The sequence below is a fragment of the Cricetulus griseus genome, chromosome 2 (genome assembly GCF_003668045.3).
Source record: "Cricetulus griseus strain 17A/GY chromosome 2, alternate assembly CriGri-PICRH-1.0, whole genome shotgun sequence".
NCBI lineage: Eukaryota > Metazoa > Chordata > Mammalia > Rodentia > Cricetidae > Cricetulus > Cricetulus griseus.
The window spans coordinates 427,468,180-427,485,581 of record NC_048595.1 but is presented as its reverse complement, the minus strand read 5'-3'; the positions used below and the strand labels follow the sequence as shown (position 1 = coordinate 427,485,581).

At 44.3% G+C, this 17,402-nt stretch overlaps 1 protein-coding gene across 1 annotated transcript in view; it reads right to left on the bottom strand.

The window, feature by feature from the left end:
• The window catches only part of Arpc2 (actin related protein 2/3 complex subunit 2), a 31,426-nt gene extending 20,898 nt beyond the window's left edge, over positions 1-10,528 (bottom strand). Inside the window, exons 1-2 of the mRNA XM_027397199.2 lie at positions 10,392-10,528; positions 10,103-10,184 (exon numbers count right to left, since the gene is read on the bottom strand). Coding sequence (XP_027253000.1) covers positions 10,103-10,176 — 74 coding nt within the window. The 5' untranslated portion in view covers positions 10,177-10,184; positions 10,392-10,528. The remainder of the gene's footprint in view (positions 1-10,102; positions 10,185-10,391) is intronic.
• Between the last annotated feature and the right edge of the window lie 6,874 nt (positions 10,529-17,402).

Below are 17,402 nucleotides of genomic sequence, written 5' to 3'. Positions count from 1 at the left end.
ATCCTGCAACTCACTTTGCAAACCAGGCTGGCCTCCAACTCCCAGAGATCCACCTGCCTCTGTCTGCCTCCCAAGTGCTGGGATTAAAGGCGTGTTCCACCACCGCCTAGCTCCTTCCTTGCATCATCAAAGTACCTGCCACACTCCATCAAGCCTGCTTTGGTTCTACCTTACTTTTGTTCTAACTCAGGTCTTACACAGAAGCATGGCACAAAATTAAAAAAAAAAAAATCAAGTACAGTCAAAGCATCTGCTTTCCAATTTTATCTTTCTTACTAGGCTTATGCTCAGGGACAAATAAGAATTCTTATATCCTTTTTCTTATCTCATTTATAAAATGAGAGAATACAAAAGATCTCACTGATCTTGCAGAACTTGAGCTACTTCACAAACAGGCCTTGAGCTACTTCATATTTTAGTCAACTAAATTAAACCCCAGTGAAAAGTCATAGTCTATCTTTCTCTTCAACACCGACAGAAAACTCTACTGTATTAACAACTTGCTAGCAGTTAATTCAAATGATGCTAGTTTGTTTCACATTTAGCAAACAAGATATCCATACTTTACATTTTGCTCCCTTACTCAAGATCTCTTTTATTATGTATACAACATTCTGCAAACCAATAGAGGGCACCAGATCTCATAACGGATGGTTGTGAGCCACCATGTGGTTGCTGGGAATTGAACTCAGGACCTCTGGAAGAGCAGCCAGCGCTCTTAACCTCTGAGCCATCTCTCCAGCCCCTACTCAAGATCTTTTTTTAAAAAAATGTTTTAGGGCCAGGCGTTGGTGGTGCACACCTTTAATCTCAGCACTCGGGAGGCAGAGGCAGGCGGATCTCTGTGAGTTCGAGGCCAGTCTGATCTGTAGAGCGAAGCTCCAGGATAAGCTCCAAAGCCACAGAGAAAACCTGTTTCGAAAAACCAAAAAAAAAAAAAAAAAAAAAAAAAAGTTTTATTTACACATAAAGGTATGTACACCATATATGAGGAGCAAGGGCCTTCAAAGGTTAGAAGAGCGCATCAGATCTCCTAGATCTGGAGTTAGAGGCAATTGTGAGCTGCCATGTTGGTGCTGGGAACTGAACTTGTGTCCTCTGTAAGAGCAGTAAGTGCTTTTAACTGCTGAGTCATTTCTTCAGCCCTTGAGTATGAATCTTTTCCTTCCTCTCTTTGCTTCCTCACTGTGAAAGGAATCAAGATGCCTTCCAGCTCTGCATAATGTAATTTATGACTGTGAATATGCTGATATAGAGGCTAAATGACATCCCTTAAACAAACTAGCTTTTTATTAAGTGTATGATGGAGAAAACCCACCTATAGAAAACATATTCAATACAGGCTAGTCAGGGATATACAGGGAAACTATCTCTCAAAAAACCAAGAGCAAACAAAAAAAAAAGGAGACGGAGTTACTTTGTTACTTGGGAGGTGGTTACAGGAGTATCATAGTTCAGTCATCTGTGGCTGAATGTTGAGATGGAGTTAGATCCTGTCTCAAGAAATGAGTGCCCCTTCCAAAAAAAAAAAAAAAAAAAAAAAAAAAAAGCTTAAACTGCTCCTGAGCTTTCACTTTCAAACTGTACCCAAGAAATAAAGACAATGATTGACAATAAACCATTCCTTACCTCTAAAACACAAACATATACATAATTTTTAAAAAGCCCAGATGTCCCAGGGTAGAGGAAACATACAAGCATACTTTCTTAGAGGGGCTCCTGGCAGTCCTGGAGTTAGGAACCATACTGCCTGACTTAACTGGGGTGGAGTGGGGTATTTGGGGGTGTTGTTTTCCCCTTAATTAGGCTTGAAAGATTTCCTCAGTCAGGAAAGATAAGAGTTTCTCACCTTACTACTTAGTAGACCCGAGAAAAATCAACTTAAGAAGAACCTTAATGTTCTAAGTGATACCCACTGAAGGTTTGTTTCTCTGGGTTCGAAAGCACCCTAAGCATAGGTCTCCACTGGGAAACACTACTAAGATCAATTCTAAGGAGCTTGCCATTCGACTTGGGAGCATCTATTAAACCACTGCCATTAATATTTTAGTTCACTCTTCAAGGGTGCACAAAAGGTTTGGAGGAGAAAGGCTGCTAAGGTACCTGATTAGAGAACAGAACAAACCAGGCAGTGGTAGCCCATGCCTTTAATCCTAGCACTGGGGAGGTAGAGGCAGGCGGATCTCTGAGTTTGAGGCCAGAATGGTCTAAAAAGCAGGTTCCAGGACAGCCATGGCTACACAGAAATCCCTGTCTTAACAACAACAAAAAAGAATAGAACATATCTAGGAGCTGGAGGTCTGTAAGCTCTGTTTCCCAACAAGGAGAATGTTGGATATAAAACACGCTGTCACAAGCCGGGCGTTGGTGGCGCACACCTTTAATCCCAGCACTTGGGAGGCAGAGGCAGGTGGATTTCTGTGAGTTTGAGACGAGCCTGGTCTACAGGACAGCCTCCAAAGCCACAGAGAAACCCCCGTCTAAAAAAAAAAAAAAAAAAAAAAAAAAACACCAAAAAACAAAACAACAACAAAAAAACCCCACGGTGCACGGTGTCACAATTATTACTTAATCCAAGAACAGGTCTTCATCACTGCACATGCCTATGTACCTCTGTGTGTGTGCATAAAACATATCAAAGTTTACCCTGCATCTTCAACTCCCCAGTGACACACACACACACACACACACACACACACACACACACACACACACCCACACACACACCCACAGAGGGTATATCTCTGTGTGTAACAGTCCTGGCTGTCCTCACTGAGATCCACCTGCCTTCTGCCTCCCAAGTGCTGGGACTAAAGGCATGTGCCACCAACACCTGGCTCCTGCTTCTTCAAAGTCATCCATGTAGGATGACAAAAGGCCAAGTATGGTGGCTCATGTCCTTATTTCCAGCATTTGGGAGGGAGGGAGGGAGGGAGGGAGGGAGGGAGGGAGGAGGAGGGAGGGAGGGAGGGAGGGGTGAGAGAGGTTTTTTTTTGAGACAAGGCTTCTGTGTAGCTCTGGATGTCCAGGAACTCAAAACATCTGCCTGCCTCTGCCTCCACCATCCCTCTATTTTAATTAGTTTATTTCTGAAACAGAATCTCATGTAGCTGAGGCTGGATGTGAACTACAAATGACCATTCTGCTTCCACCTCCCACATGCTGGGGTTACAGGTGCATCACACACCTAGCTTGTTCTGCCTTTCTATGGCTTAAAATCATGGTAATAGAATGTTCCACTTAATAGCCCAAAAAGATGAAGGAAGCATTTACTGTTCTATCATCTGCTCAAGCTTCAGGTTCAAGGAACAAGTCCTAGGGGCTGGCGAATGGTTCAGCAAGGCACTGCTACCAAACCCAAGGACCTGAGTTTAATCCCTGGAAGCCACATGGTGGAAGGTGAGAACTGAGTCCTGTGTAAGTGACCTCCATGCTCATCTCATGGTGTGCACAGACACATGTAAATTAGTCCTCTCGAGTTGAGTGTTCAGTTCTCTAAGATGCGGCTGTCTCTGAAGTTCCTTTTTTACAAAATGGAGACAAAAGATCCATATTACAAGACTGTCCTGAATCTTAATTGAGATGATAAAGAGCACACACATACACATACACACCATATTTTCCAACAAGTGGCTTGTGACTAAATTACAGGTATGTTGAGATAATAGTTCCTATAGTTCTCACAGCAGTGAATGGCAAGATCTTAATAAATGTGCCACACAGCACCACTATGTTGTGTTTGTGCTGCATGATACATTTCAGCACTCACAGTGGTGGAAATCATGCACAGAGCCACATAACAGTCCTTAGCACACAACAGTCCCCAATCCCCAGGTCACAGAAGTCAGCCTACACGATGGATTTTTTTGGGGGGTGGGTGGGGTGGGGTTGGTTTTTCGAGTCAGCATTTCTCTATTTAACAGTCCTGGTTGTCCTGAACTCTGTAAACCTGGCTGGCGTCGAACTGAAATCCACCTGCCTCTGCCTCCTAAGTGCTGGGGTTAAAGCTGTGTACCACCTCCCAGCTTGCTCCTGGATTCTTAAGACCCTGAGTTTTCTCAATGCTAATCTGTCACATAGGCACATTTTGAAATTAAGTGAAACTGTGTCAAAAACATAGGTACAAGCACACATACAACATAGCACAATACCTGGTTTACAGAAGACAATCTATAAATTAGGCTTTTCTTCCAGGTGGAGTTACAAAGGACCAGATCTGAAGCTGTGGTTGGAAGTTTTGGGGATTGTGGAAGCTCTCAAGATCAGTTATTACTTACCCAGTCAAAGGAGAAATAGGATTCCTATTAGCATCAGACTGTTAAAATGACTGTAATTTGTGACTAAGAAAGCTGGATGGTTCTTAGGGTTATTGACTGGACAGCCTAAGACACTGAAACATTACCCAATTCACTCAGATGGGCTGATTTCTTTCTTTCTTTTTTTTAAAGACAGATTCTGTAGCCTATGCTGGGTTGTTCTTATGTAGCCTAGGCTGGCCACAAACTCATGGGAATTCTCCTGCCCAAGTGCTGGGATTACAGGCATGAACCACCACATCTGACTTTAATAGATATTCTTAAAAATCTCTTAAAAAGGAGAGATGGGTCAGCAGATGGCTGCTCTTCCAGAAGACTTGAGTTCCCACCCCCCACATGGTGGTTTGCACTGTCTACAACTCCAGTTCCAGGGGATCAGACATCTTCTAACTTCCACAGGCTCTAGGCTTGTATGTGGTGCACATGCATACATGCAGGCAAACACTCATGAATATAAAGTAAAAAATGAATCTTAAAAGAATTTCCTTAGGAAAGTCTCTCTTTAAAGATTTATTTTTATTTGTATGCATGTGTGTCTATGCTAAGTGCGGGGGGGGGGGGGGGGCGCCTTCCTGTAGTAGCCAAAAGAGGGCATCAGATCCTTTGGAAAAGCTGGAGTTAGCAGCAGGTAGCTGTAAGCTACCTGAAGTGGGCTCAGAACTGCTGAATACTCTGTAAGAAGAGCAAGTGTTCTTTTGTTTTGTTTTTGTTTTTTTTTGATTTTTCGAGACAGGGTTTCTTTGTGGCTTTGGAGGCTGTCCTGGAACTATCTCTGGTAGACCAGGCTGGTCTCAAACTCACAGAGATCCGCCTGCCTCTGCCTCCCGAGTGCTGGGATTAAAGGTGTGCGCCACCAACGCCTGGCCTGAGCAAGTGTTCTTAAACTGACCAGCCATCTCTTTTGCACCCAAAATATTTCCTTAAAACTGGGTGTGGAGCTCTATATTTTTCTAAGGAAGCTTCTAGAATGCCAACCGTCAGTCAAGTACTACTAGCAACTTTTGTGCCCCATTTTTTGTGTGAGGTCTTTGGAGGTTTTACTCCTAAATGCACCCAGGAAACAGTTATCCACTCTGGCATTTGAGACCCTCTTCTGGTTATCCTTCCAAGTCCTGAATTAGAGGAATTATTTTGTTGTGCTCACTAAAGATTTTTGATTACTTTCTCTAAATCCTCTACAAGGTTCTGATCATTCTTTCTGAGCAAAGCCCACAGACAGATCATATTAGGTAAAAGATGGTCCTTTTCCTTACTAAACTATACCTCAAAATACAGAGAATAAAAAGATATAAAAGCTGACACACACTCTCAGAAAAGTGGTAACAAGCTAGGTGTGGCGGAAGATATAAGAAGTTGAGTCAGGCGGAGCCAATGGCTTTGAAGCCATCATGGGCTACAGTGTGAGACCCTGTCTCAGAACAACAACAAAAATGATGGAGAGAGATGGCTCAGTGTAAGAGTACTTGCTGGATAAGCAAGAGGATCTGAGCTAGAATCCCCAGCACCCACAGAAAAAGCCTGCAACCTCAGTTGATGCAGGATGACTGGGGCTTGCTGATTGCCAGCCTAAAGCAGTAAGAGACCCTGTTTCAAGGGAATGAGGCAAAAAGGGATAGAGCAGGACAACCAGTATTTTCATGTACACACACACACACACTTTAAAAAGGAAAAGGGATAAGCTTCTAAAGAAACAAAGGATCATTTTATCTGCCCCCATTAATTCCTTCAAAATAATATTTACTGAGCTGAACACACACACATACTCTGAAGATTCTGAGGAAACGAAGATGGCTGAAATGATAGTCCCAGCCCTCAATCTAGTCCTATGTAACTCTGGCGACTCATATCTCAAAGAAAATGCAAAGAGGCCAGAGGACAGGTAGCAGTGTATCAACCATAATGCCCTGGAAAAAGATCAACTCCATCTTATAGTCAGATAGTACATTCCACTGCATTTATAGACTTAAACAATGTCCTATTTCTGAGTATCTTCAAGCCAGCCTGCCTCTCTGAGGACATATGTGGCATAGTTGGGAATGAGAACAAGGTATCAGCAAGACTTAATTTATTCCTTTCTCAAATTTCTCCTCCCACAGTCCTCGCCTACCCCACTCAGTGCGGCTTGCTTACCGAGTTCTTCTCCCCCTCACAGAACCATAGCTCCCCACAACATGCACAGGCTGTGGTAAGGAGCCAGAAGGCAGTTTAAATCAACAGTAGCTTGCATCTGACAGCTTTCCTCAGTTCTGGACTGTGTAACTGCGAAGCTGACAAGCCTTGCTTCTGAGGATGGAAAGGTTCTTGGTATGTATGAGATACCAAAAGAATTCAATTAATTTTCCAGATTACTTCTGCTTTAATTGTGGTCTGGGCAAGAATTCCTAAATGAAAAGGCAATGCTGTTGATAAGACATGTGCAGGACATTATTTACACTGTTGGGCGTAACTTTTAATTAGTCACAGTGTGGAGACCTGTCAGGAAGGTGCTTCACTGTATCCCTTTGTGAAGACGCACAAATAGATCCAATAAAGCCACCACTGAGGGGTGTGGTGGGGAAAGTGGGAAGCTTTGTTCAAATTGCCTTTAAAATACAAGATGACTGTGGCCAACTGTATGCTAAAGAGCTTGTCTTACAGAATACTCACCCAGATGCAAGTGTAAACTTTCAGTCTGATGCTACAGGCAAAAAGATCCAGCAAGATGACCCCAAGGGATCATTAAAAATAAATAGGATAAAGTGGAAAAAAAAAAAACTGAAAAGGAATGATAATGCAACTTCATTACGGAGCACATACTCTAAAACTACTTTGAAGAATACCTCATGATGGCTGGGAAGTAGTGCAATGGGAACAATTACCTAGGTGCTCTGGGTTCTCAAACATACCCCTCCCCGAAAACTAAACTATCTCATGATTTCATTTTCAGCAGGCAGAACAGCACTGTCTGTGATCATGGACATGGACACTGTGCAAAGACAGCACAAGTGGCAATGGAGTCCTAGAAATGCAGCACAGATAGTGCCACTCAGGAAACCAATTTCACTTCATCTTTTCCTTCAATCTAGCAAGCTACATGTAGTGAGTGCCTATGGCACAGGACACTGCACAACACAAAGATTCCCTCTGGCAAAGGCTTCCCTGAGTGTAATTTCCCTGATTAATTTGTTCTGAGAAGTGCAGCCAGCAGACTAGAGCTAAGTGCCCCCAGGTTTCCACACTGCACAGCCTTTCACGACTCCAGGGGCTCTCCTCTGGGATACTCCTTCCTTTAAGGTCACTATCTTCTCCCAACACAGCTTATCTATCGGTTCCTCCCTAACAGTGCTAACAGGCTCTCTTTGAAAAGCTCCCCATCTTTTCTTTTTTTGGTTTTTCTAGACAGGGTTTCTCTGTGCAGGCTGTCCTGGAACTCCTCTGTAGACCAGAGTGGCCTTGAACTCAGAGATTCACCTTCATCTGCCTCCCAATCTCTGGGATCAAAGGTGTGCGCCACCATTGCTCAGCTTTCTTTTTCTTTTGAGACAGTCTCACTATATATCCCTAGCTGGACTCAAACTTGTGTTGATTCTTCTGCCTCTGCCTCCCTAGGATTATAGGAAGGTGCAACCACACTCTGTAGAACAGGAAATCTTAGGAAAACCATGCCTTCTCTAGTCTCTTTTCAAAGTATTTTTAAACAAAATGCTTTGAGCATCTCCAAAGGATGAGACAAAACATACCACCTCCTCAAACATCAAAAAAAAAAGAAAAAAAAGAAAAAAAAAAAGCAAGCCTTAGAAATTCCATTTTCTGTCCTCCAGATTTAAAAACCCACTTTAAGCTCTCTGAAAGGGTAAACTTTTTTATTTGCAACAGGGTGGCCCAAACTGGCTTTGCCCTCCTGACCTTTCTGCTCCCACCTCTCAAGTGCTGTGATTACAGGCACACCACACCCAGCTGCCCCTCCCCACCTTTTTTTTTTTTTTTTTTTGATACAGGCTCTCACTATAGCCCAGAGCTTTTGCTCCTATCTCAGATTCTTGAAAGCCTGGTTTACAGTTGGATGTGTGAGGACTACAACCACACACCACCAATCCCAGCACTATTTGTGGAAAATTTCCTAAGAAGAGAAAGGACTAAGTAAAGTTCTGAATAATGTGTCTCATTTTGGAATCACACATTATCAATACACAAACATGGAAGTCCTCCAGCATTAGAAGGCATGCCGTCACTTGAACACACAGCCATTTATCTTGAGGATCAGCGTATAAACCACCCAGGACTCATTCTTTGCTAGTCTAGACTTGAGAATGTATGTATTAAGATCAGTTGTGAAAATGCAGAAGTTATTTTAACTTCCTCCTTTGTGCTACACTACTCAAAAAAAAAAAAAAAAAAGTACACACCCATCACCTACACCAAGTTCCGGGGTTGATTCACTTCATAACTTAAAATGCAAAGAACTGGTATGGGAGGCTGAAGAAGCAAGAGAGTTGCACACATACTCAACTGCAGTCCTGGGCAGGAAACAATATGCTCACTGAATTCACCGATTCAAGGGAACTCCTGTTTTGTTTTGCAGATAAAATCTGTGACCTTACCAAAGAGACAGGACAGACAATATATTCGATATAAGTAGTGGTCTGTGAGCCACAAGTTCATTATGAATGCTTAGAATCTTCCCAATCTGCTTCTTCTGTGGGATCTACAAGCACTTACTATCCAATTTCCAGTTCCTAGTTCACAGAAAACAGCCAGCACTTATTTCCTAACTGTGAAACCAAAATGTGAAGCCCCATCCTCACCAATGAGGAAATGAGGCAAAGGAATGGCCACAGGCCACCATAAATTAGAACCTAAGACCCAAAATTTCTCTGCTCAGGTTTTAAATGTATTAGAAAGGCAAAGCAGCTTCGGGGGAGGAGTTTGTCTTTTTGTGTTTGACAGAAAAGGCTCGAAATACGACCCGTATATTACGATGCCGATGTTTTAACAAGGGTATCTAAAAACTTCACAGATTCTGGGAGCAGAAGTAGATTAACCAGGTCAGGTCAGCATTACCACAGACGAAATCAAAGGCCAGGAGTCTTGGATAAGAACTGACGACATACAACCACATAAAAAGCTGGTCTCAAGAGAGCTAAGGAGGGTGTGGATAGAGGACTGTTGGCTTTGCCTGAGGAATATATAACAAAATGGCTAGTTTCTCTCACAGGTTAGAGAGGAAGGTAGAGATCACTATTCTCTCCTCCTGCTCCCCTACCTCCCCCCCCCCGGCCCCCCAGCTTCCGAGACTGGGTCTACTTTCAGTCTCGCCTCCTGCTTCTCCTAGGGGAGAGATGGGGGTGGGGAAGCAGAATGCCGCCGGCGATCTGGGCCTGCATGTTCTTCCCACCTCGCCCTGGGAATTCCTGAAAGCTCCATTCAATCCAGCTTTCCCAAAGGGGTGTCTTTGGGTTCGGAACAATGACGGAGACTACAGAGGGAAGTGGGCCCCTCCATTCCCCGCACAAGGCAGTGGGGCTCTCGGGCCTGAGTTCTGGCCTGGGCTGCCCTCACGTCCCACAGGTCTGTTCGCTGGCACGCCTTGCTCCTGTCCACTCGCTGCTTCCGCATCCCTGTCTCAGCCTCTCCCCACGCATCTCAGGCCCTCGGCCCACCGCGCCCCATGGCCTCCCAACGTCCACCCTGCCGGAGAAGCCCCGAAGCCGCCCCAGGTTCCCGATCTCCCCCGTCCGAGGCTTGGGAACCGGATGCCGCCCGGGATTAGCTAGGGTCAACCCGGCCTCCACCCGGCGTGCGCTCACCCGGCGGCCGCGTTCTCGAACTTGAGCGCCAGCGTCTCCTCGATGATGCGGTTGTTCACCTCCAGCAGGATCATGGCGGCGGCTGCCCCGGGCAGGGGAAGGAGAAACAAGGGCGGTGAGGGTGGGCAAGCGAGGGCAGGACGGAGGGAGCGGCCCCGCTGCCCCTGACGAGGGGGGCTGGGTGCGGTAGGTGAGGGGAGCAGGGGACGGGGAGCGGGGCGGGGAGAGGCGGACACGCGCGCTGGCCCGGCACGCGCTGCCTGTTGGAGGCAGCCACCACCCGACCGACCTGGCCCCTGAAGCTTCAACCCGCCTGCCGAGCCGCCGCCGCCTCCGCCGCTGCCTCCCCGACGATCCCGGTCCCCGCCCAGCCCCCGGCTCCAGCCGGCCACTTCCGCTCTCACACCCACTTCCGCTCGCCGCCAGGACGCGCGGCCCCGCGGCGCCATTTCCGCTTCAACCTCGCGAGCACACGCCCGCAAGCGCGTCCTGGTGAGGAAGCAGGCAGAGGGCGCGCGTGCGCATGTGCGACACACCGGCCCGCCTCTCCTGGTCATTAGAGTCCCACGCTCACACCTGTCATTCCTCGAGGTTGACCTTAGTGTCCTGCTGCTCCCTTCTCTGCGTATTCCAGAGGTCTGACTCCACCCTTCCGGTGTCATTTCAGAGGACCCTTAAGAAGCTTCCCCTTGGGGATTTCCTTGCTTTCCAACTTGTTGAGGATGCCCTCGACCCATTCGGTACTCAGGGGCCACCCTGAAGCACCATCAGGCCCTCTTTTAGCCAGTGATTGTTTAGTAGGCATCTCTTCTTCCTGGGGAGCCAATGATGAACGCAATATACAAGGACCTGCCCTCCTAAAGCTTATAGTCTGATAAAGGAGACACAATAAATTCTCAAGGAACTACACATTATTACAGGGCAATAAAGGAAAGGAATGAGTGGCCCAGAAGGTTAACAGGAATCCAGATGGGCCTTCCTTGATTCCCGTCATATCTCCGTTTCTGGGCAGAGGTGCCGCCTCAGGTGATCCTCACTGTCCAGTACCTCTGCTAGAATCGGAATTCATCACTATGCTCCACCTGACCTTTCTGCCTGGGTACCATGTTTCCATTTTTCCCTCTTCCAGGGACAATATAGTAAATTTAATTAAGTCTCTTTTCCATGCAATGAAAATGTTTCTTTTCTGTTTGGCCTTTTTTCCAGACAGAGTTTCTCTGTATCACAGCCCTAGCTTTCCTGGAACTGACTCTGTAGACCAGGCAGACCTTGAACTCAGACTGCCTACCTCTGCCTCCAGTGCTGCCTGGGATTAAAGGCTTATGCCACCACCACCTGGCTTCTTGCTTGGTTTTAATTGACTTTAAAAATCACTTTTTGCTGTGTGTGGTGAGGCATTGAATCCCAGAACTTGGGAGGTAGAGACAGATCTCTTGTGAGTTTAAGGCCAGTCTGGGCTACATAGCAAGTTCCAGGTTAGCCATGGCTACAAGTTGAGACCTTGTCTCCTGCCTCAAAACAAATGAAAAAACTTTTTAGAATAGAAAAAAGAAAAAAAAATATTTCTAAAATGTATTATTATTAGAGAGAGAGTGAGTACGTGTTCACCATGGTGCTTGAGTGGAAGCCAGAGAACAACTTTAGGACATGGGTTATCTCCTTCTACTGTGGAATCCGGGGATGTAATTCAGCTTGTCCGGCTTGCCTAGCAAGTTCTTCTAACCTGCTGAGCCATCTCTCAAGCCCCAAAGCACCAATTTTAAGGGTCTGTTTATGTTAAGCAATAGATTATAAAAGTCCCACTAGCTTTGCCATAGATGACACCTATGCTGTAAAGGCCTTGGTAATCTTTGCCCAGTTATTTTTTTCCAGGAAGTTGAAGGCAGCATCTGTCTATCTCAAAGTGAGACCACAGACCCCTTAGGCTTAAGCAAGTGTCTGATAGCTGACCTCTTGCCCACTGAGGAACAAGACCCCATCCCCGGAAGGTATTTGCACTGCCCTTCCCTAAGCATGTGCACTCTGAAGAGCCACAGTTTGGTTTGGGAAGCACAAACTACTTGTGCTTGCTTTATATCTTCTTCACATTTGTAGGATTATATTTTAAAAAGTTTGATTCCTGCCGGGCGTTGGTGGCGCACGCCTTTAATCCCAGCACCCGGGAGGCAGAGGCAGGCGGATCTCTGTGAGTTCGAGGCCAACCTGGTCTCCAGAGTGAGTGCCAGGATAGGCTCCAAAGCTACATAGAGAAACCCTGTCTCGAGAAAAAAAAAAAAAAGTTTGATTCCTCTTCCGAACCCTTTGCGTGTTCCATCCCCCCATCTCTGGAAGCATTAAGAGCTTCTTTTTAGCCCGTTGTTTGGAAGTTCTATAATGATGAGCCTTGCTTTAATACTTTTTTAAAATTCATTTTATATGCATTGAAGGTATTAGATCTTGGGAGTTACCGACAGTTGTGACCTGCCACGTGGGTGATGGATGGGACTTGAACCCAGGTCCTTGGAAGAGAAGCCAGTGCTGTTAACCACTGAGCCATTTCTCCAGCCCTGCTTTAATACTTTCTTCTTTTTTTAATGCAAACAACACGAGGCTTTATTGTAGTTTTTTAACGAGCTAACCTTGGGCCTTTCAATCATCCATCATGGCGGATGGCTAGGAAAGATGGCGAGAAGCCACTGCATAGAGATCTTATATGGCAGCATAAGGGGAGTGTCTAGGGGTTCGCACAGGCTCAGGATTGGTGTGCCTCCAGGCTTGGAGGGCTTGCCCTGTGTTGATTGGTCAACTGGTGGTTATGGCACATAGGCCCTCCCAGGGTGGTTGCTATGCTCTGCACGGTCATTGCTGTGCGCTTGTCCATAAAGCACACCCAGAGCGGTAAAGCATAGCACCACCAGCTAACTTCTGATTGGTTCCTTGCCACGAGGCAGGCATCTGACCTCCTAGTGACCAAGGCAAGGTCGGGCAAGCACATGTAATACTTTCTTCTTAATGCTTTGCTCTGGGCATTCATTGAGAATGGAAAGTGGTACTTAGTTTTAAAAGTTCTCATTAATATTCTCACTCATTCACCTCCTGGATTGATTCTATAATTTTCTATTTTTTTTAAAACATTTTTATTTTTAGAAAGATTATTTTCATGTGTATGAATGTTTGCCTGTGTACATGAGTGTTCAACACATGTGTGCCTGGTACCCTCTCAGGGGAGAAGAGGGTGTAGGACTGGAGTTACAGACAGCTGTGAGCCACCATCTAGGTGACGGCAAATGAATCTGAGTTCCCTGCAAGAGCAGCTCTTAACTTCTGAGCCATCTCCCCAACATTAATAAAAAAAGTTAAAATAAAGAAGAGGTTCGCATACATAAATACAAACATTCATATAAGTAAAATGGATTCCCAGGGCAAACGTGGTAAAGGGAAAGAATCAATTCCTGCAGGTTATTCTCCATATCTGTGACCCCCCCCACACACACAGAAAGAGAGTAAATAAATGTAACAATAATAATAATAATAATAATAATAATAATAATAATATTGAAACACAAACTTCATATCTTTAAAACCTAAATTAGGCAGAAGGACACATAAATGGAGTGTGAGGCTAGCCTGGGGACCTAAGTGGGTAAAGTGGCTTAGTGTATAAGAGCAGTTGTTCTTTCAGAAGACCAGCGTTCAGTTCCTAGCTCCCATGTTGGGTGACTCACAACCATCTGAAACTCCAGTTACAGGGCGTTTAGTACCTTCTTCTGGCCTCATTGGGCACTGGCAATGATACAAACACGCACATAAATAAATCTTTAAATATTAAAAAAAAACAATCAAGCAAAAATAATCTGCATTTAAATAAAACCCAGTTAACATATTTTCTTCAGTAAAACAATAACACAATAAGAGAACTTTTAGTGGTGGTGGTACACAGCCAGTTCAAGGCCAGTATGGGTTCCAAGAGACCCTGTCTCAAAAAATAACCACCAACCAACCTACCCACCAACCAAAAGGACAAAAGAATCCTGTGAAGTGAATGGGTGGTGGGGAGCACATACCTATGATTCCAGCACTCCAGAGGAGGAGGCTAGAGGATCAGGAATTGAAGGTTATCCTTAGCTACATATAAGTTTGAGGCCAGCCTGTACTACATGAAACCCCGTCTCATAAAATAAAACCAGAAGAACCTTGTGAATAGCAGCCCTAGTTCAGTTTGAGAAGTGAAGGACTGATGGGCTTTGCACAGACAATGTTCCCAAGCAGAGAGGCTTAGAAACCAAAGTGTGTGCTCAGGAGGAGAGAGCTCTTTGAGCCCCAGCAGCTTGTGCCTCCCACGGCCTTCTTCTGGGCTATGGTCTATGGAGAAATAATTGACAATGGTGAAGATGGAGGAAGGGGTGGGGGTGGAATGGGTGGCTGGGACAGAGACTACTCACTGGTTGGGGACCAAGAATTCTAAAGGCTTTTAATACTGACTTTTAGCCAGCACTCCCAGGTCCTTTGTCTTGCTTTTGGTCTATTTAAACTTATGATTAAGAAAACAAATATTTTTATACCTACTACCAAGCTTTCTTGAAATTTAACATTCATAAACTTGTTTTGGGTCTTTTTTTTTTTTTAAAGATGAAATACAGCTGAAGTCTTTTGTTTTTGTCTTTTGAGACAGGGTTTCTTTGGGTATCCTTGGCTGTCCTGGAACTCACTCTGTAGACCAGGCTGGTCTCAAACTCCTAGAGATCAACCTGCCTCTGCCAAGTGCTGGCATCTAAGGTGTTCACCAACACTGCCCACCTAGCTGAAGCCTTTTGTCATCTCCACCTAAGTATATTCCTTCCTCTTCTCCTTGGAAATCTCTCTGAAAATAGAACCATGATATTTGATATTTACCTTTCCCATGCATGTTTTTAATCTGTGCTCTTATTCTATATGCATGTGTCTAAAAACAGTATACAAAGTTGGGCATGTTGGCACATACCTATAATCCCAGCACCTGGACAGCGAAGGCAGGAAAGTTAAGAGTTCAAGGCTAGTTTCACCTCTATAACTAGTTCCAGGCCATTCCAGACCAGACAACAAGAAGAACATGCAAGAAAGATCTTGTCTCAAATGAGATAGAAGGAGGACCACCAGGCATGGAGACACACGCCTTTGATTCCAGCACTTGGGAGGCAGAGGCAGGTGGATCTCTGGGAGTTCAAGGCCAGACTGGTCTACAGAGCAAGTTTCAGGACAGCCAGAGCTGTTATTCAGAATAACCTAGTCTTGAGGGAAACAAAGAACAAAAAGAAAACAAAAGCTCAACTTTCTTCTAAGCAAAAACCAAAAAAATTGTTTTTCATTATTATAAACTTAATAGTATCAAACTATTTATCTCCTACTTGAAAATTGTTTCTTTTAAAAAATTTATTTAAATATTTTTGTATTTTTACTCATTTTTGTATGTATATGTGTGACCCTGAAATTACCTTCGTGTATGTAGCTCATGCATGCTGGAGCCCTTGGAGGTCAGAAGAGAGTGTCAATCTCCAACAACTGGAGTTTTACAGGCGGTTTCGAGCTAACATGTGGGTTTAAGGAACCAAACTTGGGTCCTCCAAGAGAGTAGCGTATGTGCTTTTAACCACTGAGCCATCTGTCCAGCCCTTAAGCCTGCCTCTTGCTAGCATTTAATTCTGTTATACTTTAAAATGGACCAATATGATAAAGTGTCTGGTTGTTTTAACATAGTAATTAGCCAGGCAGCTAGAGAATCATGGATGAATACTTACAGGGAAGAGAACATGATGTCATCCAGGAAGGGAAACAGACTAGTAACTTACAGGTAACGCTGCAGGGGAAAGTACAGTTGGACAGATGGAGACTAATTCTCAGAGGCTGAAGGCAGTCTCTGTTTTAGGTGCTTTTCCTGTGCTGACTCATTAAGTTCCTGTGACAACTCTAAGAAGTAGATGCTCCTAAACCTCATCTTTGTTTTTTTTTTTTTCCCCCCTTTGGTTTTTCGAGACAGGGTTTCTCTGTGTAGCTTTGGAGCCTATCCTGGCACTCGCTCTGGAGACCAGACTGGCCTCGAACTCACAGAGATCTGCTGCCTCTGCCTCCCTAGTTCTGGGATTAAAGGCGTGAGCTACCAACGCCCGGCTCCTAAACCTCATCTTATAGTTGTTGAAACTGAGGTGCCAGGAGCCTGAAGACTACAACCATACGCGTGTGCGCGCACAGACACAGACACAGACACACAGACACACACACAGACACACAGACACACACACACACACACACCAGGCAAAACATAAATACACATAAAATGAAATAAAGTAATCTTAAAAAATTAAGAACAAGGCAAAATATGGTATATGCCTATAATCTTAATACTCAGGAGGCTGAAGCAGGAGGATTGCAAGTTTGAGGTGAACCTAGTCTAGACAGTAAGTTTCCAGGCCAGAAAATATTAAACTTCACCCAAAAGGATAAATTAGGAACAAATTTAAATGAGATGAAAGACTCCTGCACTAAATATATAAAGCACCAGGGAAAGACATTGAAAAAGATCTATAAAATGGAATGACACCCTATGTTCATAGACTGAAACAGTTAATGTTACTAAGCTATTATTATTTAAAGCAATTTATAGCTTCAGTTCGATCATTATCAAATTTGCAATGTCTTTTTCTTTTTCTTTTGCAAAAATTGAAACTGACCTTCAAACTGATAAGGAGCTGCCAGGACCTCTGTGTAGCCAAAAAAAAAAAAAAAAAAAAAATACTGAGCAATAAAAATAAAATCGGAAGACTCATACTTTCTGGTTTCTTTTGCATGTCAGTCATGACAGTGTTGAGCTGGCATGTAGCTAGGCGTGTATAGAACAACATAGTAGATCTTAAAATCTCGTGACAAATCAAAACATTTGCAACTGGTTGATTTTTGGCAAAGTGCCATTTAATGGGCCTAAAATTCAATCTCTTTAACAAATTGTGGATAATTAGATAACAAGACAACACAGGAATGAAACTGTATCCTTGCCTCATTGTTATTTTCTTTTCTTCCTTGCCTGTGCTGAGACTTGAACCGACGACCTCATGAACGCTATGTGAGTGTTACCTGACTGAGCCACACACCCTTCCTTGTTCTATATATAAACAACAATCCATACTGGATCAATGCCCTAAATGTAAATGCTCTGACTGTAGCATTATTAGACGAAAACATAAGAGCAAATATTCATGACCTCAGAGCTGGCCCTAAAAGCATAAACACCAAATAAAAGATAAACTGCTCTTCATCAAAATTAAAAACTGGCGATTGGCATATACAAACT